Source organism: Peromyscus leucopus, chromosome 7 (genome assembly GCF_004664715.2).
Source record: "Peromyscus leucopus breed LL Stock chromosome 7, UCI_PerLeu_2.1, whole genome shotgun sequence".
Taxonomy (NCBI): Eukaryota; Metazoa; Chordata; class Mammalia; order Rodentia; family Cricetidae; genus Peromyscus; species Peromyscus leucopus.
In genome coordinates, this window is record NC_051069.1 from 5,859,956 (window position 1) to 5,883,927 (window position 23,972).

General features: G+C 41.4%; 1 protein-coding gene across 2 annotated transcripts; it reads left to right on the plus strand.

The window, feature by feature from the left end:
• The first annotated feature begins 207 nt into the window (after positions 1-207).
• On the plus strand, positions 208-23,382 carry LOC114691045 (gamma-secretase subunit APH-1B). Of its 2 annotated transcripts, XM_028866159.2 has the most exons (6): positions 210-452; positions 1,704-1,874; positions 8,995-9,065; positions 9,684-9,806; positions 17,940-18,067; positions 22,830-23,382. In XM_028866159.2, exons 1-6 carry the CDS (start codon positions 340-342, stop codon positions 22,995-22,997), a joined length of 774 nt encoding a protein of 257 aa, XP_028721992.1. In that variant the 5' UTR covers positions 210-339; the 3' UTR covers positions 22,998-23,382. The 2 variants fall into 2 exon arrangements, with proteins under 2 accessions (XP_037063275.1, XP_028721992.1); XM_037207380.1 differs by lacking the exon at positions 9,684-9,806 and having other exon boundaries at positions 208-452.
• The last annotated feature ends 590 nt before the right edge of the window (positions 23,383-23,972 follow it).

Consider the following 23,972-nt stretch of genomic DNA (forward strand, 5'->3'; position numbering starts at 1 on the left):
CTCCGGAGTTCGGCCTCTGCCGGGTCTACCAAAGAGAGCTGAGCATCTCCAGCCTCCTTCTCCCGAGCTCCGTCCCGCCCTCCTGCTCTGCCTTGCTGCGGAGCAGCTCGAGGCCCCGCCTCCCGGGCTCGGCCCCGCCCTCCGCACTGACAAATTTAGGGTCACCTCAAGTCCCCGCCCTCCGAGCTCCGCCCCGCCCACCGCTCTGCCTCGCAGCAGAGCATCTCGAGGCCCCGCCTCCTGCCCTGACTGAGCACAGAGCACCCGGCAACCCGCTAAGACTGCGCCCCGCGCACCTCGGGTCCCCTCGGGCTTCCGGGACTGGCTTCGGCGGTCGCCATGACGGCGGCCGTGTTCTTCGGTTGCGCCTTCATCGCCTTCGGGCCCGCGCTCGCTCTCTACGTCTTCACCATCGCCACCGACCCTTTGCGCGTCATCTTCCTCATAGCCGGGTGAGACTGCCCCCGGTCCTTGACGCAGCGGGTCCCCTCCCGCGCCGGGGTTCCCATGAACTCGGGGATCACCACCCCCCACTGTCTCCAGCCTGTGGGACTGCCAGGGCTGAAAGGAGCGGGGGCTCCTCCTCTCCTGCCAGGGTCTGAGGAGAAGGGCAGGCTGAGCAGGCGCGCCCTGCGCATCTAGGCTTCTGTGGACTAAGTGTGGGGACGCTTGGATCCATTCGTGTGTGGAGCCTTCGCCTTTCCACAGGAGTCTCATTTCACCCAGTGGTTCCCACCCTCTGTCATTAAAGTCACCTGGGGGTCAGTGGCCCACCCCTCCCCAGCCCCCATCCTCGGACTCAGAAAGCCTGTGAGGGGCTTGGGCTCAGATTTTTCTTGTAGACCCCTGGGTAATGATTGGGGTGCAGCGGAGGGTGGAAGCATGAGAAAACGCAGCAACACCTGACAAGGCCATGTCGTCCTGGGAGCTTGGTAAATACCGAACTCTGCTGGCGAACGTGGTCTTGGTCTCTCTGCACCTGCTGAGAGTTTCTGGGACTTGGCACCAGGCCAGCTAGCTAGGCCAGGGACTCCCGCCTTTCTGAGCTGTTTTTTGACTTACTGAACAGCGCTCCTTCGCTATTGTAATTTAAAAACAATAGAGTCTGTTGATCCGATGGCTTATAAAGCTTGCTGTCGTCATTAAAATCCACAGGAGCGTTGTCAGAACCGGGCCTGGAAAACAACACCACCAGAGCACGGGTTTGCAACTTCTGAACTTTACACGGTGCACACTATGAATGCAGGTTTAAGTATTTGTTTTCTGTCAGAAAAAGACACTTATCTGTACAGATAGTTAGCCATTAAATCCATAGTTTCTGGAGAATTTTGAGACTATGAAAATTGCAATGGTCACTGGTTATATATATATAAAACCAGTGTTTTTCAAAAAGGAAAAACATCGCTTAGAAAAATAGTCAGCAACCGAGTTCCTCTTGGCCAGTCCTTGGCAGACAGTGTCTTGGTGTGCACCTGACAGGGTCACTCAGCACGTTCTTGTTGAGCACATCTGACATTCCTCTTGGACTATTTTCTCACTAGGAGAGATTGATCAGCAACTGATGATCCAGAACGCCACTTCAAGGACTTTTTTCCCAATTAAAAAAAAAAATCAAGATCTTTGTTCCTTTTCCAGCAGATTTAAAGTCATTATTAATCTTGTGCTTCTGTTAACTTGTGGCTTTTTTTTCTTCTACATTCCAGAGCTTTCTTCTGGTTGGTGTCTCTTCTGCTTTCATCTGTTTTTTGGTACCTAGTGAGAGTCATCACTGACAACAGAGATGGACCAACACAGAAGTACCTGCTCATCTTCGGAGTGTTGCTCTCTGTCTGTTTCCAAGAACTGTTTAGGTTTGCGTATTATAGGCTGTTAAAGTAAGTTAAATGTTTGCTTTATTTTCCCAGTTAGACTTGAGTTGTGATTTGGTGATTGGTCCATTTCTAGCTTGAAAACATAGAGTATTTAAACTTCTGGCCTGGCTTGCCTGCCTGCCCTCATACCCTTCCTTTTTCTTTTCTCTTTTGTCTCCTTCCTTTCAAAAATGTTTCTTGATAATTTGCCCAATGCGAGGCACTTTGTAGAAACTGGAGATACAGAAAAGCTCTGGCGGCACACGCCTTTAATCCCAGCTCTCAGGAGGCAGAGGCAGGTGGATCTCTGTGAGTTGGAGGTCAGCCTGGTCTACAGAGTATAGTGAGACCTGTCTCAAAAAAACAGAGAAAGGGGGAGGTCAGACCTCCTGGAGCTTTTGATGGGAGGAAACTAGCAAGAAATGAATGAACAAATAGAAGATGAGAAGTACCTTGAAACAAATAACCCAGAGAAATAATTACTGAAACAACAAAGAGCCTTCCCATTGGGACTTCATGTTTCCCTCTTACCACCTGAAATAAATTATTCTTATAGAGATTATGCTTCCATTGTTTTGACTTAGTGAGAAAAAAAGATCCATTTTTTAAACATTTTCTTTAGTTTCAAGTCTGCAAAGTACATTTTTTTTTTTTAAAAAGCCCAAGACATGAGCTCCCTTTTGGGGATAGGATGTGGTCATCGGTCAGACCCATGAGGATCTCAGATGTACTTGGAACTCCATGTTGTTTTTGTAAGTCATGAGATTAGCTTCGCTTGTGTGGTAAAGCTCAGTGGAGTGATAAATATGCTGTCTTGTTTTCATTTCTGCCCATGAGACTCTCCATGGATTTCATAGATAAAAGTGAATCTCAGGAACAGCACCTTGAATAGGCTTCTGGTAATTTGATTTCCTAATATGTTATTATTCTGGATTAAAAAAAAACATTTTGCCTTTACTAATAGATATTAGATTCCCTTTTTATAATGAAGCAATTTAAGTTACAAATTGAAAACCAGGAAGCCATTGCTTAGAAGCAAAAACCATAGCTTTTGGGTGCCTGGCAGATGATAGTCCTGTGGGTAAAGGTGCTTGCCAGCAAGCCTGATGAGCTGAGTTCAAGCTCTGGATCCATATAAACGTAGGAGAAGAGAAAGGACTCCCTCAAGTTGCCTTCTGACCTTTACATGTATATATACACTCTAGCATTAATGTGCTCACCTGCATGCACACACAGAAAATAAAAAATAAATGTAACTTTAAAAAGATATATTTTTGAAAAGGTTTAAAATTGCAATTGCTAGTCTCTGGGGAAAACTTAAAGTAAATATTGAAAGGAATGTTAAGAACTGGGAATGCAGCTTAGTTGGTAGAGCCCATGCCAGCATGCTCAGAGCCCTGGTGGTTTTCATTCCTCAGTATTGTTTAAGAAAAAATGAAAGAAAAGAAAAAAAGCAAAGAGAGGAAAAAAGTAACATTTAAAGCTGGTCATGGTGACCACCAGCCAGTAGTCCCTGCTACTCAGAAGAAAAGACCTTGAGCCCAGAACTTTCAAAGAAACAAAAAGTAACGTTTAAATTTTTACAGGGAGGACATTTAATTATGTTGAATGTTTCTGATATGCAGAAGTTAGTTACTACCATCCTAAGATTTGATTTATTGTTGTTGTTATTTTAAAGTACTAGTGGTTGAGGCCAGGATCTTGCACTTGAGAGGCAAACAGTTCACACCCCTAACCTTCAATCTACAATCTAAATTTTTAACTGTATATTATTATGAGGGTAATCAAAATGGTTCCACTTTTGGCCTGTGCCATGGTGATTGTCATAGGGTCCCTGTCAAGTCTCAGCACACCTCCGTTCTTCACAGGAACCTCCAAAGGCATGGTTGTGGCTTCTAAGCCCTTTCCTCGTTTGGCAGTGGACATGCCTCCTTTTGTCGTTGCCTGTTTTTCACCAGATGCTTGTACTGCAGTGTGATCTAAGCAGCACCCTTGACCAGACATTGTTTTCTACATAACCCAGCCCCATTGGGGACTAAGTTTTCTATCAGCATCATCACTGGCTCCTGTTGCCTTTGCACATTTAGATGATGGTTTTAATTTTGAAAAACCTTCATTTGTAATACTATTACAGTTTGGGACATGGGTTTAGTAACCTCTTGTTTCAATACCTGACCTTCATCAGAGTGCCAAGATTTAGATGGTACCTGCTGGTTTTCCCTGCCGTCTCTTCAGTTTTTCACTGGAAGCAACAGCCTTCCCTCGGCACCAATCAGAGTTCCTGAAAGACTATAAACTTAAAGTAGGTTCTCATTTTGAATGAGGGCAGTAGGAGAATGGCACCATGTGAAGAAGGAATCCTGACGTTTTGCAGGCAATCAGCTAGGAAGTTCAGAGAAACCTCTTTGGCCTCCTAGGGAAATTATTCTTGTTCTTCTGAAAGGAGGTTTGGGAAAATTGCAAACAGTGAATCAGAGAAACATGCATTAATAGATGTCTGTGTTTGCATTGCAGAATTCATAGTTAATAAGCTTTTGGTATATTCTACGAAAATTTCCTGTCATGCCTAATCTGTAATTCTAGTACTTGGGAGATGGGGCTGAGAGGATCAGGAGTTCAAAGGTACCTTTAGTACTTCCAAGTTAAAGCTTACTTGATTAACATGAGATCCTATGTAAAAAGCAAAAACAAAAACAAAAAAATCCCCAACAAACAAAACCAAACTTTTCAAATTCCCAGAGGATTTACTACTGTTTAATATTATATAACTGTGTTAAAGCAAGCTTGAGAATTTTGACAATTTTTATAGCACTTACTAACATGTAAGTGGATACATTTAAATTAATATCTTATGCTATACTGTATTAAAACAAAGATTTGGCTTTAATCAAATTTTGCTTAAATATCCCACTGCCAAAAATAGGTTTTGTCAAAAATTGAGCTTTTTAGTTTAAGGAACTGCCTTAGTCAGAGTTTTGCTGCCTGAATTTGCTTCCAAGATTAAAATGTTTAGTATTTGTATTTGCACCCATTTTCTTTTTCTTTTTCTTTCTTTTTTCTTTTTGGTTTTTCAAGACAGGGTTTCTCTGTGTAGCTTTGCGCCTTTCCTGGAACTCGCTTTGGAGACCAGGCTGGCCTCAAACTCACAGAGATCCGCCTGCCTCTGCTTCCCGAATGCTGGGATTAAAGGCATGTGCCGCCGCCGCCGCTGCCGCCGCCACCACCGGGCATTGCACCCATTTTCTAAACCATTGCAGTCAAATAACTTTTTTCATGAGTCAGGAATAGTTACTTCACTCTGAATGGATTAATGAATGAATAGTAATAGTGAGAACTACTGGTGCTACAATATTTCCTCTCATGAATTCTGTAGCACAGAATGTGGAAGTTGACCAAACTTCTAAATTAATATATTCACGATGTAAGAATGTTTTGTTTATGTTTGTTTGGTGAGTGAATTGTAACTGCCAGCATGACCAGGCCTCGAAGAGTAAGAAATTGGCATGTGGCCACAAGTGTTTTATATGTTTCCATATAACATATAAATATTAAAACATTCTAAGTTATGTAGCCTAAAATATAACCATTCATTACCTAAAACAGATGTCTTTGGTAACTGTTGCCTAAAACTGCTGTGCAATGCCTATATAGAATTAATTTTGCTTGGATTGAAAGTTTTGTAACATAATTCAGTTTCATTATAATACAAATACATATTTGGTGAGTTTAGAAAAATCTTATGTTTACGGAAAAGAAAAAAAGCTAAGATAACCACTGTTATGGGTTTTGTTTGCCCCTCCCCCACCGACCTATACCTCCCCTACCCTGCTACAGTTTCTTTTTTTTTAAATCTGCATTGGTATGAAGATACTAGGTCTCCTGAAACTGGATTTACAGACAGTTGTGAACTGCCATGTGGGGCTGGGAATTGAACCCAGGTCCTCTAGAAGAGCAGTCCATGCACTTAACCACTGAGTCATCTCTCCAGCCCAGATCAGCACAGTTTTTGGATGTTGTTGGTTTTTGCTTTTTTTTTTTTTTTTTTTTTTTTTTTTTTAAAGAAGTGTCACTCTTTTTTAAATTTTTTAAAGTGGTATATTAGGGGCTACAGATGTAACTCAGCTGGAGAGTAGTTGCCTATCAAACAGGAAGCCCTGGGCTCCATCCCAGGATCTAATAAAATGGGCATGGTGGTTCACACCTGTAATCTTAGCTCCATAATGATATTGAAGCCAGCCAGTTACATGAGACCATCTCAAAAACCAAACCAACAAATAAACCAAGAGAAAAACTCCAAATATCTTAAATACATGAAGTCAAAAGTTGAATACACTTCCTCATTCCGAGTTACAGAGTTTGTGAGAGGAAATGTTGCAACACTGACAGTTCACTGTTGACATTAGGAAGTGAGAAAGTACAAAATGTGATGAGTTTCCAAGTTCTTGATGAACACTGACTCTGCTACGCAGATGTCTCTTCTGGTTACTGAAGCATAAACTCTGTTACATTTGTTACCAGATTCCCACAATTAAAAGTTCCAATTTTTATAATATAAATTTTTTGAAACTATTGATAAATTATTTTCTTATTTTTTTTTTTTTTTTTTTTTTTTTTTGGTTTTTCGAGACAGGGTTTCTCTGTGTAGCTTTGCGCCTTTCCTGGAACTCACTTGGTAGTCCAGGCTGGCCTTGAACTCACAGAGATCCACCTTGCTCTGCCTTCCGAGTGCTGGGATTAAAGGCGTGCGCCACCACCGCCCGGCTTCTTATTTCTTATTTGTTTATTTATTTATCTGTTTATTTATTTTTATGATCCAACATATCATGTAACCCTGACTGGCCTGGAACTTGCTATAGAAGCCAGGCCAGCCTTGAACTCCCAGGGATCCAACTGCCTCTGTCTCCTACATGCTGGGATTAAAGAGGTGCGCCACCACCTCTGGCTCATTTATTCTTTTTGAGTGTGCAGATGAGAGGGAGATTATCAAGGGATCTGAATAGAAATACTCCATTTGAGGTTTTCTGTGGTTTTGCTTTATTTTAAAAGTTTAAAAGTTATTTTAGAAGTAGAGGTCTCATGTATCCCCACATGGCTTCCAACTCAGTATGTAGTTGAGAATGACCTTGAACTTCTGACCTTGCTGGTATTTCTGACATGGGCTACCATGCCTAGAAACTTAAGATATTACTGATTGCAGTACCACAGTGTATCCAACTGAGAAAACATCTTACACAAAACAGAAATCCTCCCAAATTTATCAATTAAGCTATATATGTACATTTGTTGCTGTAGATTATTGCTATTATATAACTCATAAAGTTGAACTAACCTTTAACAGAATTTTTCTGACAGGTAGATTTGTTTATTAAGGAAAATTGTACAATTTAGTTGGTTGATGCTCTGGAGAAATAAGAAGACAGTCACATAAATATCTGAGTCACACACATCCTTCCTGCCAAACAGTGCTTCCAAATGGACAACACTGAAATTGCAAATTGTTCCTTTTGATTCTAGAGAAGCAGAGGATCCTTTTCACTATTCACATGGCTATTTTGATTGAATTCTACATTACCAAATATAATCAGTGACATTTATATTTGTGCAGTGATTCTGTATTATGTATTGAATAGACCAACAGTAATAACTATGTATGTGTTCCTTGAGATTTTAAATTTCATTTTACATTGGTCTTTTGAGTAGAGTTTCACTGTATAGCCCAGGCTGACCCCGAACATTCAGAAGTCCTCCTGCCTCAGCCTCCCAAGTGCTAAGATTGCAGACATGAGCCACCACACCTGGCTTCCCTGAAGTTTAAATTAATGCAATGTCTGAGAAATAAGTGTGTTCTGGTTAACTTGTCTGTTCTTACAGTTCATCTCACCTCCTTCTGTTTCAGCACTGGCCGACAAGTCATTCCAAAGTATTTTGGTTCTTTTGTAGACATACTTTACAGTATGTATAATTTAAATATCCTTTCAGTTGGCTTGTAAATGGTTGCAGAGTTTCTGGCCAACAGGGATTAGTAAAAGAGACAGTAGTATAACAAATCACAGCTAGTGTTCCTAATACGTCTGCATAACAATAGGGTAGGGGGCAGAGGCAGATTCTTGGTACATTTGTGAACTGGCCATAACAGAAGTATGGATCTGATCACTCTGGGTTGATTTATTACTGAGAAGTATTTGTTTTTTCATTTAAGTATTTATAGTCTATTCTAAAGGCAGAATTTCATACAGGATACTATAAAAACATCAGACTTCATGTGCTTCTGAATTGGGAATGTGAATCAAATAGTAAACTATTTTAGAATCAAAAGACCTCATGATTAAGTACCAACATGAGAATTTAGCTCCTCACTATATCGTCTACTTTAATAAATTACAATGGGGAGGAATGGGAAAAGTTGGGGGCAGGCTACAGGTGTCACTGAGTGATTGTATTCTTAGCACGTGTGAGGCATGAGCTTAGTTACTACACTAAAAAAACTGCTGTTAGAAGGATGAGAATGATTTTGGTTCTTTGGACTGGGAAGTAGAACGGATAGGAGAATGTAACCATAGTGAAATATACAACAGAATGCCACTAAGTTGGAGATAAAGATATAAGACTTTGGGAAGAAGAAAATTCAGAGTGATAGATCCCTCAGGCTAATGAGATAAATATTTGTTGATCTCAGAAATTAAAACATTGCTATTATTCCCATTGAATTTAATCCCTGTTGGCTTGTTACTAATATTTTTTATTTTTCCTTTTATGGAGACATCAACTAGATGAGGTTGGTAGATATTTAATTTGACTTGAGTTATTAAAAATGTGCTGGGTTTCACTTAAATTGATTCTGACTGCAAACTGGAGTGTAACCTGATCAGAAGCCTCACTAAGAATCTAGGTTTGAAGGGTTCTGTGACTTGCCCTATATGCAGCTATTTCTTTTTTTAAAAAAAATTGTGTCAGTTGGTGGTGGCACATGTCTTTAATCCCAGTACTCGGGAAGCAGAGGCAGGTGGATCTCTGTGAGTTTGAGGCCAGCTTGGTCTATAGAGCAAGATCCAGGACAGGCTCCAAAGCCACACAGAGAAATCTTGTCTCGAAAAGCAAAAATAAAAAAATAAACAAACAAATAAAAAATGTGTTTTTCTTTTAGAACAGCCAATGAGGGTTTGAAAAGCATAAACCCTGAGGAGACAACACCCTCAATGCGACTGTTGGCCTATGGTAAGTTAGACCCTGTGGTGTCATGAAGAGAAATAATAGAAGTCCTGAAGAGGTGACTCAGCAGTTAAGAGCACCTATTGCTCTCGCAGAGGACCTGAATTCAGTACCCAGGACCCAGATAATGGCTCACAACCACCTGGAACTCTAATTCTAGGGGAACCAATACCTGCAGAGCGCGCGCGCGCGCGCACACACACACACACACACACACACACACACACACACACACACACACACACACACACACACACACACACTGGATCTAGGTCTCCATGTAGAATTAGCTCAGTCTGGCCCAGAGATCTCATCTTGCAATCACAATTACTCTCTCATAGTCTGGCAACAATAAACCAAAGCCAGGGCCTTCATCACATTACCCTCTTTTTCCTCTCCAGTTTCTTCTGTGCCTCTGCCTTGTTCATTGATCTGCTACATCCTGTCCTTCCTTTTCTCCTCTCCCTTCTCACTTAGCTTTCCAGAGCTGGCTGTCTGGTCCTTCAGCAACAGCAGGTGTACCCTTTTCCCTGCAATGAAATAGTATTCCCCAGTCCTTGCAAATTAGATTTGAACTGAACTCATAACAGGAAAAGGGGTTAACGGTGTTTTCTTCCTCTCTAGTTTCTGGCTTGGGCTTTGGAATCATGAGTGGAGTGTTTTCCTTTGTGAACACCCTGTCTGACTCGTTGGGACCAGGCACAGTGGGCATTCATGGTGATTCTCCTCAGTTCTTCCTTAATTCAGGTATGTGTCCTAGCTGTGCTCTGAAGGCTCGTCCTTATTGTAACTCATTGGCCTCAGAATTCAAGCAGAGGTGGTTTATGTTAAGACTCTCAAAGGGAAGATATTCTTAGGCGCTACAAGTGAAGGACCTGGGAGTGGGGGCAGGGGTTTGATTGGAGTACTGTAGAATATTACAGGAATTGATCTTGCATAAGATTTATATATTTGCTGGGCAGTGGCAGTACACACCTTTAATCCCAGCACTCAGGAGGCAGAGGCAGAAGGATCTCTGTGAGTTTGAGGCCAGCCTGCTCTACAGAGCAAGTTCCATGATAGATTCCAAAGCTACACAGAGGAAACCCTGCCTCAAAAAACCAAACAAACAAACAAACAAAAAGAATTATATATATATTTATTTGGCTATACTAAAATGTTTACAGTATAGTTGAAACATTAGCAGCTAATTTTTATGAGCTATATCCTTTCTGTTTTGTCATTTTAGATTTATCTTCGATATAAACCTGTAAACACCTGCTTTTTTTTCTTGCCCACTGCTAGTGATTCAACACAAGACCCCAAGTCTACATTCTAATCTCTGATTAATCTATAACTCAGTGCCTTTTATAGATAGGCAGCATGACTTGATCTTTAAATGCAGAGGGGAAAGGTAGATGAATTAATCTTTTTATGCCAAGATGCAATACAAAAGGACCAACTCTTTTCACAGTGCTTCTCATTCACCAGCAACAAGTATGACACAATGACCAAAGTTTGTTTTATAATTAGAATATTATTTTATTAAATTCCACTTTGTTTAAAACTAGAGGAAAAATAGTTGTGTTTGTAGTTGTCTAGACCAATAGCAGTTATTAACTGGAATAAGTGGACTCACATACCAATTTTTTCAATTAAATCCATGTTCACATCCAGGCCAAAGCTCATTACCATCTTGTAGGGGAATATGACCAAAAACTAAATAGTGTTTCAGTAGATTTTAATAGAATAAAAAGATTATAAAGAAAAATGGCCAATTTTTAAAAAGCTGCAGTAGTTTAGAGACATCCTGGCACTCCTGACCCTAAGACAGTCTCCCACCATTCTCAGTTCCCTTGTTTGTTCAAATCTGAGCCTCGCCTGTGGACATTAATGTGCCAGCTTCTCCAGTGAACCCGTCCCTGTGCAGCCAGCAAGCTAGTCTTCCCTGTTTGACTTTGTGAGGCTGAGAGCATGCAGTTCAGACCCTTTAACTCTGGCTGCGAGTTAAGGGAAAGTGTGTGAATGGATCATGCTTGTTAATGTTGCCCCCAACGTAGCAGATTGCCTTTGTGAATATTCCAAACTGGAACATTCCTGGCAATTTTTATGATTTACTTATTTGTATTTTATGAGTATTTGTTCTTTGCCTGCATATATGTCTGTGAGGGTGTCAGATCCCCTGGAACTGGAGTTACAGAGAGTTATGAGCTGTCATGTGGTTGCTGGGAATTGAACCCAGGTCCTCTGGAAGAGCAGCCCGTGCTTTTAATCGCTGAGCCATCTTTCCAGTCACCTGGCATAAATTTTAAATGTTCATAATGCTTGGTTTGCGAAAAGCAAATGTAGTTCTAGTGGCTAATGTCTGTCAGAGTCCAGTAGAAATTAAGAAGACACCTTCTGTATTGTGAATTTTTCTTAGTTTACATTGTTTTAGGAACTGTTTTCTTGCCATCCTCATGTATTGATGGTTTTTGTATTCTAGATGGTGCTAACTCCCTTCAGTAAACCAGGCTATTATCAAGGTCAGCTTAAAATGAGTCCCTTGGAAGAGTAGATCTGTTCCTAAAACGGTAATTAGAATAAGTAAGAAATATGAGTCATTAATTAGCATCTCTTTCTATGTCTGTTATGTTAATAATACACATATTATATGATATCTGTATGTACATAAATTTTTATGTTATATAAAAATAGTTTTATGAAGTACACATGTAAGTTAGTTCTTTTTTTATCAGTACTTGTGGAGCAGGCCCACATTTAGACTCATTGCCATTTCTTGGAAGTGCTTGGCTGAGAAGGAAGTGAGATTTAGGTTCCAAGTTCAAGTCATATCATCAATTTAGTATTTGGGGACAAGTCTTTTTGATTATTTAAGTATGCAGACTATAAATAAGTATTAACGATTTCTCCATGCCTTCTGCCCATGATAATTCGGAATAAAAACAAACACAAAGCACAATATAAATGTTACAGAGGAGGAGAGAGGTGTGGATTCATATGGAGACAGTAAAGTGCTTTGCCTCTGTCATACATCCTAGCTGTGAATGACGATGTGACTATTGTTGAGTGCCTCTTGCTGTCCAGTTGTGTGCTAAAATACATAAGCAAGCACTGTGGCTGTCTCATTATTTGTGTCCCTAGAGCCTCTTGGAGTCCTTTGATACTACTAGATGCCGCTTAAAATGGTTACTGAAAAACCATAAAAGCTAGTCACAGCTTATGGAGGAAGGACCATTTGAATAGACATTCACTTAAATATAATTAATATTTAGGCCAACAGAGGAAGGAGCTGCAGGGAAGGATGTTCCAAGTAGAAGGAAGAGACCTCTCTCCTGCAGGCCTCAATTTCTAACTCTTTCCGGAAGGACAGAAGTAGTGACCAAAAGCTGGGCATGGTGGTGTGTGCTTGTACATCCCTGTACTCAGGACGCAGAGGCATGTGGATCCCCACGTGTGAGAGGCCAGCCAGGGCTACATTGCGAGACACTGTCTAAAGAAAATAAAACGTGAAGAAAGAATGCCCAGCTCAGAGTCACTAAGCATTAAATGAAACTAAATCCAGTACGATAAAAACTTGAAAGAGAAAAATTTCACCCTGTTTTAGCATTATTAATCTAGCTTCCCTCAACTCCCTCAGCTGGAACCCATGCGGCTCTGTAGCTGTGTGGGACACATGTCCTAGGCATCCTGGCATTTGCTGATTGTTCCACGGCCATTTCTTCGGGTTAGTTCTGGCTCGACTGGGCCAGTTCACTCTTAAAGCTCCTCTTGCACTCCCCACGTCTCTGATAGCGAGAGTCAAAGTGTTCGCATCAGGATGCTCATGGCCTGATTTCTGGAGGAAGCATTCACATTGTAAATTATTTTATGGTTGTAGCACAGAACTGACATGCATTAGCAGTGAGAAATTACTCCTCACACTTAAAGATTAATAAAGGAAAAGGCTCCTTAGCTTTTCCAAGTATGTGACTAGTTCTGACTAGTAAAGAAAAAGGAACCAGCCTCAAGCAGATAATTCTACCAGCTTATGTAGACCTTAGGCATATATATTCCACACACACTGTTAACCTTAAATCTCTTTTGGATTCTAGCACCAGGTTACACTTAGAGCAACTTTAACAGAGACAGGAAACAGCAAGTCTGGCCACTTGGGCAGTTGGGAGATTTATATGGTAAAGACATTGCCACAATTATTTAAGTACACCAATGTTGTTCTGTTTGAATAGTTTCCCAGGGTCATCTTGCCCACCTGGCAGATTGAGCCTTTTCCTGATAAAAGCACAGGGGACTCCAGCTACATTGAGCTGCCTGTTAGAGGCATGTTCTTTGATATGGGGATGGGTCTAGTGACCAGCTGTAGTCAGGGTTGTCTTATTTTGTATGGTAATGGAGCCTAATTGGTGGTCAATATTTACCAGGGTAACCTGCTATGCTGGAGGCAACATTAATAAGCATGACCCATTAACACACCTTCACTTAACTCCTAGCCAGAGTTAAAGGGTCTGAACTGTGTGCTATAGTCCTTAGAAAGCCAAACTTTTCAAACAGGGAAGACTAGCTTGTAGCTGGAGAGCTTTTCTCTCTAAGTCCCACCAAGTCTCGCCAGTCCCGGAGCCCACTTATAAAATAAACACACAGACACATTATTTAAACTGCTTGGCCATTAGCTCAGGACTATCATTGTCTAGCTCTTACTCTTATATTTAGCCCATTTCTATTAATCTATACTTTACCACGTGGCTCATGGCTTACTGATACCTAACATCTTGCTTGTCCTGGCGGCTCCAGGCAGTCTCCCTCTCTGCCTCCCTGTTCCCTCAATTCTCCTCTCTGTTAGTCCCCCCTATACTTCCTGTCTGGCTACCGGCCAATCAATGCTTATTTATACAGAGCTATATCCACAGCACTAGCTTGCTGGTTGCACAGAGGTTGTATTCATTTGACAATTTAATTTTGGTTGTCATAGCATATGTGTAGAGGTCAGAGGACAATTTGTGGGAGTCAGTTCTCTCCTTCTGCCACTGTTAAAGAAATATTATGTATTCCCAGTGAGAAATCACTCTGTACACTTAGAGATTAATAAACAAATGCTCTTTAATAATAGTGTGCATCTAGCTATGGCTAATGCCCAAAGAAGAGCCAGCCTCCAATAGTAGGTTTTGTTAACATATATACATCTTAGGCTTATGTATTTTTATATATGCTGTCATTCTTAAATTTCCCCACTTCCCACCCATGTCCAGGCTACACAATGGAAACAGAGATAGAAGTGCAAATCTGGAAACTTAGCATATGAGAGATTTACACAGAAAGATATTGCCAGAATTATTTTAAGTATGCCACCATGGTTGGTTGGTTTGTTTCAAATAGTTGTCACCAGAGGTGATTTTGCCCATCTAGCAGAATTATGCTGTCTCAAGAAGGGAACTGTGGGCTTTTTTGCACACCAGAACTTGGCAGTGGTTATGACCCTATACTGCCCTCTTGATCTGTCTGTTAGAGGCATGTTCTTTGATACTGGGATGGACATAATGGTTGGCTTTAAATCAGGGTTGTTTCTGTTGTTATGGGAATGGAGCCTAAGCTGGTCAATCCTGATGAACAAACACTTACTTATATTCTAGCATCCTAAATTTTGTTTATCACTAACAAACCTGGTTAGCAAACTACTTCTCTTTGGAGTATTTTGGAGGCAGTGTTCCCTTAGTTAAGTTCTACTTTGTATGACTTAATGTCTCCTAGTCAAATCAAGGATGACCTTTTGAACTTTTTGAGCCTCCTGCCTCTGTCTCTACCTCCTAAGTGCTGCACCACCATTCCTGGCTTGAGGTCTGACTTTCTGACACAAGGACGCAGTTGAAGAGTCACAGGGATCTGCTGTTAAAGTCATTTGGGTCTAGACTGAGGAGGAACTTGAATGCTGGTCTGAGATGTCTGATTTGACTTTGGAGGCAAAGTCAGTCCATCAGGCCTCTTAGCTGGAAGGATCAAGACATTCAGATCTGGAATTTGGAAGCATGATCAGGATCAATGAGGTCTGTGGTAGCCCACAGAGGTTCCCTAGTAAGGCCTTACTCAAGGTCAGAAAGTCTGGGCTAGCTTTGCAAGGCTGCATAATGGGATGATTTGGCTAAGGGCATGGTTACCAGGTGTTTTGAAGGGTCTACACTTGTTGGTACTTTATACCTCGACCTTGAAAGGGGAGGTCTTTTGCCCCTCCCCTTGCTGATGTATAAAAAGCCCATCATGAATAAAGTCGAGGTGGCTGGGTATTGATCCAGGGCTCTCCCAAAGCTATCCTGTGTCTCTGTCTTTCTCGTAGTCTCTGTCTATATTTCTAGCTAATACTTCCTCATTCCTCACTCCTCCCCTCAAGAACCACTGGACAGGTCAGAGCTGGTCCCTGACAGAGATCCAGAGAATGCTTGACTGAAGCTTATAGAATAACACTGTTTTGAATAAGAACAGGCTGGAAAATGTCATCAGTAAGAGCACTTCCCAATTGGCTGGACTCTGGGAGCTAACCTTGGGAGCACACTTAGCTGATCTCAGTACCCATGGCAAAGCCTAGAGAGATGGGCAAGCAGAGGCTGCCAGGGCAGATGGCAAATGCCTGTGGTAGTGATTCCTCTTGACATTTGATTGACATCTATGTCTTAGAAAACCCTTCCTTAGAATATGAAGACTTTATGAATTCAAAAAAGGTCCCCATGGTGTCAGTTTTTGCCTTGGTCTTTTTTGACTCAGAGAAAATTTAAAAGCCTTTGCTTAGACTCTGGGCATCTTAAGTGGTCTCAGTGTCAGACCATTGATAGGCATCTGTCCTTAAGAACTGTCCTCTTCAGAATGATGACTGGACCTGGATTGAATCCTTTTAGTGTGGTCTTCCAGAGCCTGACATGAAGACACTGTCCCAGAGATGTGACAACTTACTCTCTTCTAGCCACAACAGTTATGTCCTTTTAATATTATTTTGTGGATCTCTTACTTCATATGAATATTATGCATTTTCACAGTGTGTTTGTTCTCACTGAGCATTGTGTTTTTGTTCTTTTGTTTCTGAGACAGGGTTTCTCTGTGTAGCTTTGCACCTTTCCTGGAACTCACTCTGTAGCTCAGGCTGGCCTCAGACTCACAGAGATCCACCTGCATCTGCCTCCCGAGTGCTGGGATTAAATGTATGCATCACCACCACCACCGCCTAGCTTAAGCATTGTGTTCTTGAGATCATACATGTTGTGAGTCATTTATAGTAGTCCACTAGGTGAGTACAATGTAATTTACTTATACATGGAATGATTTTGCCTCCAAAGTCAAGTCAAACATCTCAGACTAACATCCAAGTTCCTCTGCACTCATCTAGACCCAAATGACTTTAACAGCAGATCATCTATGACTCTCCAAATGCCTCCTTGCATCAGAAACATAGAACTCAAGCCAGGCATGGTGGTGCAGCACTTGGGAGGTGGAGGCAGAAGTGGGTAACCATGGCCATTACTTATTACAGCAGTACTGGAGTAAATATTCTTTTTTTTTTTTTTTTTAAGATTTATTTATTTATTATGTATACAGAAGAGGGCGCCAGATCTCATTACAGATGGTTGTGAGCCACCATGTGGTTGCTGGGAATTGAACTCAGGACCTCTGGAAGAGCAGTCAGTGCTCTTAACTTCTGAGCCATCTCTCCAGCCCCGGTGTAAATATTCTTGCATCTCCTTATAACATTTATAAGAATACCTCCTTGGCAGGATTCTGAAACTTGACCATGCACTGAATCTCTAGGAAGGCTGTTTAAACTGGCTTTGCTGGGCTCCTGCCCCATTGCTTCTGATTCATGGGTGGGATGGGTACCAGTAAGTTGCATTGATAACAAGTCCCTGGGCTAGTGATCTGTTGATTTGAGAACTCACTGGTTTAGAGTACAGATAGAGTATATAGTGTATATAGTCCATAGTATATATGGTCTATAGTCTATAATATATAGTCCATAGTAGATATAGTCTATAGTGTATTGTATAGTCCATAGTTATATATAGTCTATACTGTATATAGTCCATAATATATATAGTCTATAGTCTAGAGTATATATAGTCCATAGTGTATATAGTCTATAGTATATAGTGTAGCTCAAATGCCTTGCTGGACTGAAATAGATGTAACTATTCTCCTTTGCTTGGCAATGCCAGGTTATTTTTCCTTCAAGTGGTGTAGAACTCTAGCCTGGGGTTTTTCTGTCTGGTGGGTTAAAGCTCATGGCCTGTTTTTTATGTGGCAGGAAAGGGAAATCTATATGCCTTTTTTCATGTTAAAGTGTGAATATATGGGACTTGCTTGCTTTAAAAAATAAATGTTATCCAGGACACAGGGCACCTATACAGGCAATATTACAGAGACATGGAAATGCTGGTCAGACTCACTGCCAACTGCTTAAAAAGGATCTTAAGATAATTACAATGATTTTTAATTTTTTATTACATTCTCTAAAAAGTTTCTGAAGAGAAATTTCCCTTCAGTGTAGAGACTTGTTGAGACAGGGTGTTCTGTTCAACTGAGAAAATTCTCTGTAAATAGGGCTGAAGGATAGTTGAAAATAAGCTGTGTCGATTTCATACTAATCTCATTGCATACCTCAGGGAAACTCCTTGAAAGCCAAATCCAAGTTGGCTCTTGTCTAACAGGTTTGTATTCTAGAGGAATAGCTTCTACAAAGACTGCCCCCCTCCTAACTTCTTTGGAAGTTAATGTGGAGTTCTTAGCAAGGCAGTTCTGTGCACTGGTGGTCAGAGTCTATCACTGAAGCCAGGGGACCCTCGGGGCCGGTGCACAGGGATGGGGTTCAGTTGGGTTTGGTGTCTGTTGTCTGCAGGACTGGCCGCTAATTGCTGACTTGTCTTTCAGCTTTCATGACGCTGGTGATCATAATGCTGCATGTGTTCTGGGGCATTGTGTTTTTTGATGGCTGTGAGAAGAAAAAGTGGCACACCCTCCTTACAGTTCTCCTGACTCACCTGCTGGTGTCCACCCAGGTGAGTGTTGTCCCTGTGTCCCCAGTGCTGGCAGAGCTCAAGTGCAGACATCTGTGTGGTGGATTCCACCCAAAGGAAGGACACCCTCGGGAAAGTGGGGCAAGTCAGAAAAGCCCTGGAGTGGACAGTGGGTCGTGTGTTTCAGCACAGTGACAGTCTAGTTAATTTTGAGGGGGTCTGTCTCATTAGAGATTTTCCTCATGTCTGTCCTTTAGTGATGTACGGTCAAGCCTAAAATAGTTTGCATCACGCTTACGTATGAAGCATATCTGAAGCAATTTTCCTCCATTACAAATTCCTTAAGATACAGATTTTAGTTAAGGTTAAATCTTTAGGTGAAAATTATTTTAACTTGATTAATTTTGTTAACCACCTCCCTTTGTTTTTGTTGTTGTTTTGGCTGTTGTGAAGCTTTATGTGCATGGGACTTTCCCCATATGTTTAGGCTTTGAGGCAGGGAACTATGAAGTCAATTGGTGTGAATATTTGAGCTCTTGATACAAGTTTCTAAAACAGGCTCCGAAAGGTGGGGATACTTTACATGTTCTGAGCAGTAGCAGATGTGCTGGTTTCCTTCCCTTAGTGACATTATAACAGAGCCAGTCTGCAAGGTCAAGTTTAAAACAGTTGTCAGATTTGTTTTTACAGCAGTGTGTAAGGACTTGGATCTGAGTGCTAATTGGTCATTTATATACAAGACAGTTATCAAAATGACCCTGCCGTGGCCCTGTCTAGACCTTTTGCACATTTTATGTACAATATTGAAAAGGTTTCTCCTGGGCCAGGGAGATGGTAAAAGAAAATTGTATTTTGAGACAGGATCTCACTCTGTAGCCTAGGTTATCCTGGTAATCACCAAGTAGACTAAACCTCAAAGTCATGGTGGTCCTCCTGCCTCAGCCTCCTCCTCCTTTGTTCAACATTCTTATAACAACTCTTCAGTTCACTGAGAGGGAAAGACAAAGTCCTACATTATGTGTACGCGGCTCTCACTTCTCACCAACCTCCTACTTCCCTCCCTCCCTCAGTTCTCAACAGCATCTCCCTGTGGGTTCCACAAACATGCTAATTAGTGCCAGTCCTCATCAGCAGGTGAAAGTGCTTGCCCGGCAAACTTGATACCCTGAGTTTAATACATAGTGCCCGTCGTGGAAGGAGAAAGCCAACTTCTGAAAGTTGTCCTCTGATCTCTACAAGTATGCCTTGGCATGTGCACGTTTGCACTCACACACGTTACACAAATACAAACAACAATAACAGTATGTTTTTGTAAAGAAAGGTTCTTCTCTAACCTGCCTCCTGAGTCTCTACTTTCCTTCTGTTTAGAGTTTCTATCATATTTTCTTCCACTAGGCCTCTTGCCCTCTAGTTCAGCTAAAATACAGTCTGTTCACATGCATGCCCAAAGTCTTGCAGTACTTTTTAGTACTAAGGTTACCTCTTACACGATGGCATCTATGCAAAGCCAAGCAAATAGTGTAAGCATAAAAGACAGAAAAGTAAACATATTAAAAAATTTAATATTATTTATCTGTGGATACAGGAACTATACATTTATTTTTTTTTCTATTTTTAAGACAAAGGGACGTTTTGATAATTATCATGTGCTTAAATAACAAATTACCAGTCAGATACAAATCATTACAGAGTACTTTAAGAATGAGTCTGGACAAGTTTTTTCAACTTTAATTTGCAAACTGGTGCTACAGTCAGGCTGACCTTGAACTCATGGTCTACCTGCCTTTACTTCATTTGGTCTAGGTAAAGGAACTGATCATGTGGTTATCTTAAGAGAGAACATACTAGACTGAGTAGCCAAGGTCTTCTGGTTAGAGAGCATGCTTAGCATGTTTATGGACCAGGGTGGTCAGAGCAGATGAACCACGTGAGATTAGTGGGGAATGCTGCTGAGAACTGACGGAGGGCGGGAAGTAGGAGGCTGGAAGTGAGAGCCACGTATAGATAATGTAGGACTTCGTCTTTCCCTCTCAGTGAACTGAAGAGTTGTTATAAGAATGTTGAACGAAGGAATGTGGGCTCTGAGGAGGCTGAGGCAGGAGGACCACCATGACTTTGAGGCTAGTCTGTCTACCTAGTGATTTACAAGCTAGCCTAGGCTACAGAGTGAGATCCTGTCTCAAAATACAAAATGCGGGGAAAGGTGGGGGATAATCTGACACCATTTGGAATAGATTGCTTTGATAAGAGTAGATTAGCTGGGAGAGGTCATTTTGTTGAGGGAAAGGCAAGGAAGACTTGGATGAAAGAGCAGTGAAGAAATGAGAAATGCCAGATTCAGGGAAACATGTATCAGAAGGAGAGCCATTGTGTTCCCTACAGACTGGATGAGACAGATGAGAGGAATCTAAGTGCAGGCTATTGAACAAGCACTTGAAGCTCTAAGCCTTCTGCTCAGCCCTCTAGTTCCTAGCTACGGTGACAATTACAACTATAATTCATTCCTGGATATGTCGGCAAACACGTGTACATATTTTCTTTTGGTACATACCTAGAAGAGTGCATTACATCAACTGGTCATATCACTCAGATTTTTTAAATCATGTTTATATTGACATAATCACTAACCATTTATCAATAAGCTTCTGTTGCTCTACATCCTTGCCAATACTTGGTATGACTTTCTGTCCTATTTTACAGGGAATATAGTAAAAGCATACTACACTTTTGTGTCCTGATAGTAAAGTAAGCATTTGGAGTATTTCTTTTTGAAACCCCTTCAAATATTTTGCCTACTTCCTGCTGTCTTTTTTAATGTTTTAGGAGTTCTTTATACTTTCTACAAGAGACTCTCTTGTCAGGTTTTTGTGCTGTAAACGGTTTCTATTTCATTGTCTTTATATTCTTTTTTTAGACACTCTCCCTTTATAGCCCAGCCTGGTCTAGAATTTACTCTGTAGCTCTGGCTAGCCTCAAAGGTGGCTGTTCTGCCTCAGCCACTTAGAACTAGTATTGTAGATGTGTCTTGTGTGTGGTTCTGGGGCACCAGCGAAGGGTATCCTGCATGGACACAAGCAAGCCTCCCATGAGTTACATCCCCAGTCCCAGGTTTTTCATTTTAATGTTGTCTAATTTATTGGTTTTTATTATTTTACTTTTGTCTTCTGATAAATAACATAGCTAAACTTCAAGTTTTAAGAGTTATTTTTCTCATCTGGGTAGTGTCATTTTCTATAACCAAGATCCAATGCTTTTGTGGTTGCTTATGGGGGAAAATGGCTCTAAAACAGATAAACTGAAAAAATTCAGAGGACTCGATCATTCAGCAATATAAACCAAAATTTAATGTGCTTGAATGTAGGATTATTTTGGAAAAGTTTCCATAACATTTCCAACATCTACCTCGCCCCAAGTGTGGCTCTTGAAGAACACATTCTTTCTGCATGAGGTGCTACCTGAAAAATAAACCCATTTCTGGAGAGTTCATCTTTGGTTCCTTAGTCAGGGGCATATGCAGGTTGGGTGAAGAAAAGTGCACTTGTTTTAAAGGTGTGTGGCAACAAATTGACCCAGTCAAATATTTTCTTTTGCTAGAACTGGTCCTTCAATTTCCTCCTTGACTTCTGCTACAGACACTATCCTGATTTTCTTTTGCCTCATTCTTGACTCCTTTGCAGACTCATTTTTGTTTGTTTGTTTTGTTCTGTGTTTCAAGACAGGTTTTCTCTGTGAGTCTTGGCTGTCCTAGAAGCTTGCTCTGTAGACCAGGCTGGCCTCGAACTCACAGAGTCCCACAGAGTTGGTTGGATTAAAGGCTTACTCTACCAACACTTGGCCATTACTGACTCTTAATCTTCCAGAGATTGAGCAATGTTGGAGTATCTTAGAGCTTAATCTTGCACTGTATTTTCCTGTCTTTGTAGTAGTTCCTTGGGAATTTTCATTCATGGGATAGCATTAAGTTCGATGTGGAGGCTGTGCTAGTGCTTTTGCTTTCCATGGCCTGTCCTCTGAGTACCATGCTCACACTTTCAAGTGCTTATTTGACTTCAGCCTTTTAAAATCTACTGGTCTGTTACTAGTAATAGTAACATGATATCTTTGGATTATTCGTGCCCATAATTTCAAGCTGGTTTATGCCTCATCCTCCAAGTCCTTTCAATCATAATTTGCAATTAGTATTTTAATTCCTTCTTCATTATCTGTGTTATTTAGTAGTATATAAGTTCCATTATGGTGGAGACTTGTCTTCAGTAATTTCACTCAATGCACCGTTTGGCACTCTATCAGTCATTCTTTGGTGCTGGGGATTGAATCCAGGCCTTCATACACTCTACCACTGAGCTGCGTTCCTGTTAATGTATTATAATGATTAAACTTTTGGAATCCATAGCAATTGTACAGTCAAAAAACTAACTTTATTTCCTCATGTTCCTTTGAATACTAATGGTTCATATTAAAGTAATCTAGATGTACCTGACTTTGCTGCAAATTCTTAGAGCCAATTCAATTAACACAGAAATGGCTGTAAACCAGGCCCAGGTGCTCCATTGCTCTCTGTTAAGTATCCCACTAGCTCCTGGCTACAGCTGTTTTCCGGGGTTGCCATTTGAGTCAAGCACAGTGCAAGTTCACAGCCCAGTGTCTGCTGGGCCTTCCTGAGTCTCTCACACACGACAGTCATCCCATGATTGAGAGACGCAGTCCAGCTGTTGAAAGCATTGTGTATTTTCCTGTCTCTGTTTATTCCAGAGGTTTGAAAAGCTTGTGCTTTTACCCAAGCTGATTTATTTTTCCTTTGCAGACCTTCCTAACTCCTTATTATGGAGTAAATCTGGTGTCAGCATATATAATCATGGTGGTCATGGGCATCTGGGCATTTTTTGTCGCTGGAGGTAGCTGCCGAAGCCTGAAACTCTGCCTGCTCTGCCAAGACAAGGACTTCCTTCTTTACAACCAGCGCTCCAGATAACCTCTGACGGTCAGCACCTCCAGACAGCAGCCTGTGTCTTTAGAGGAGGCACAGCTGTGCCCTTTTCTGAAAAGACCCTTTCTCCTGGAACACAGAAGCAGCAGAACTGTCTAGCCTGGACCTGTCCCTGAGCTTTCACACAGCAGCCTCTGGAAGAGCTGCAGTGTGGCCTGCAGCCTGGCTGCATGTTTGAGGTATCTGGGGAAACAAAGACTGATGCTTCTGGACTTCCCCTCCAGATCTGATCATCCTGGGTGTGCAGTGCAGCTGAGAACCACTGGGGTCCACTGGGAAGTTCTGAGAACACCCAAAGAGAACAAGGTTCGGTATTTAACCGTCTCCTAAGTCAACTCCTGCTGAGCAAGTAAATTTCTGGATGCAGTAACCTGGGTAGTCCTTGTCTTGTTATGTCCTGATGTCACACGAGGCTGAAGGGCCGTTCTCTCTGTGAACGGCCATAGGCTGTGCCTTTAAATTCAGTAACCTGCACTGACGCTATAACTTAGTAAGATCTGTATATAACCTGCATTTTCATCAAGGCTTTTTTCCCCATTTTAAGTTTTTCTTCCTGAGGCATTAAGTTATTTTGTTTTTTTTTTTTTTTTTTTTTTTTTTTTTTTTTCGAGCAGGTTTCTCTGTGTAGCTTTGCGCTTTCTGGACTCACTTGTAGCCAGCTGCCTCGAACTCACAGATCCGCCTGCGCCTGCTCTGTCGAGTTTTGCGTTGCTGTGGCATTAAAGTTATTCTTTTTAGTATAAATCTGGGCTCTTTAGGAGTGATTACATGCTGAATTCCTTGGGAGAGACTAAAATTGGGCCAAGTCCATGATCCCCTCAGGTAAAAGCTGCTATGTGTGCTGTCTGAAGCTGGACTGGTCTCTCAACAGCTCACCATTTTCATCTCTGAGAAGCTGGGCAGGGAGATGAATGATGTATCCTTGGCAGAGCTGCTCTGGACCTTGTGAGAACAGCTAAA

What these genes read in the sequence shown, in the direction of transcription:
- LOC114691045 (XM_028866159.2), top strand. Translation starts at nt 340, where the DNA reads ATGACGGCGGCCGTGTTCTTCGGTTGCGCCTTCATCGCCTTCGGGCCC. An exon ending in AATGCGACTGTTGGCCTATG is followed by an intron (nt 9,066 to 9,683) that starts GTAAGTTAGACC and finishes CTTCCTCTCTAG; the next exon opens with TTTCTGGCTTGGGCTTTGGA. An exon ending in TCAGTTCTTCCTTAATTCAG is followed by an intron (nt 9,807 to 17,939) that starts GTATGTGTCCTA and finishes CTTGTCTTTCAG; the next exon opens with CTTTCATGACGCTGGTGATC.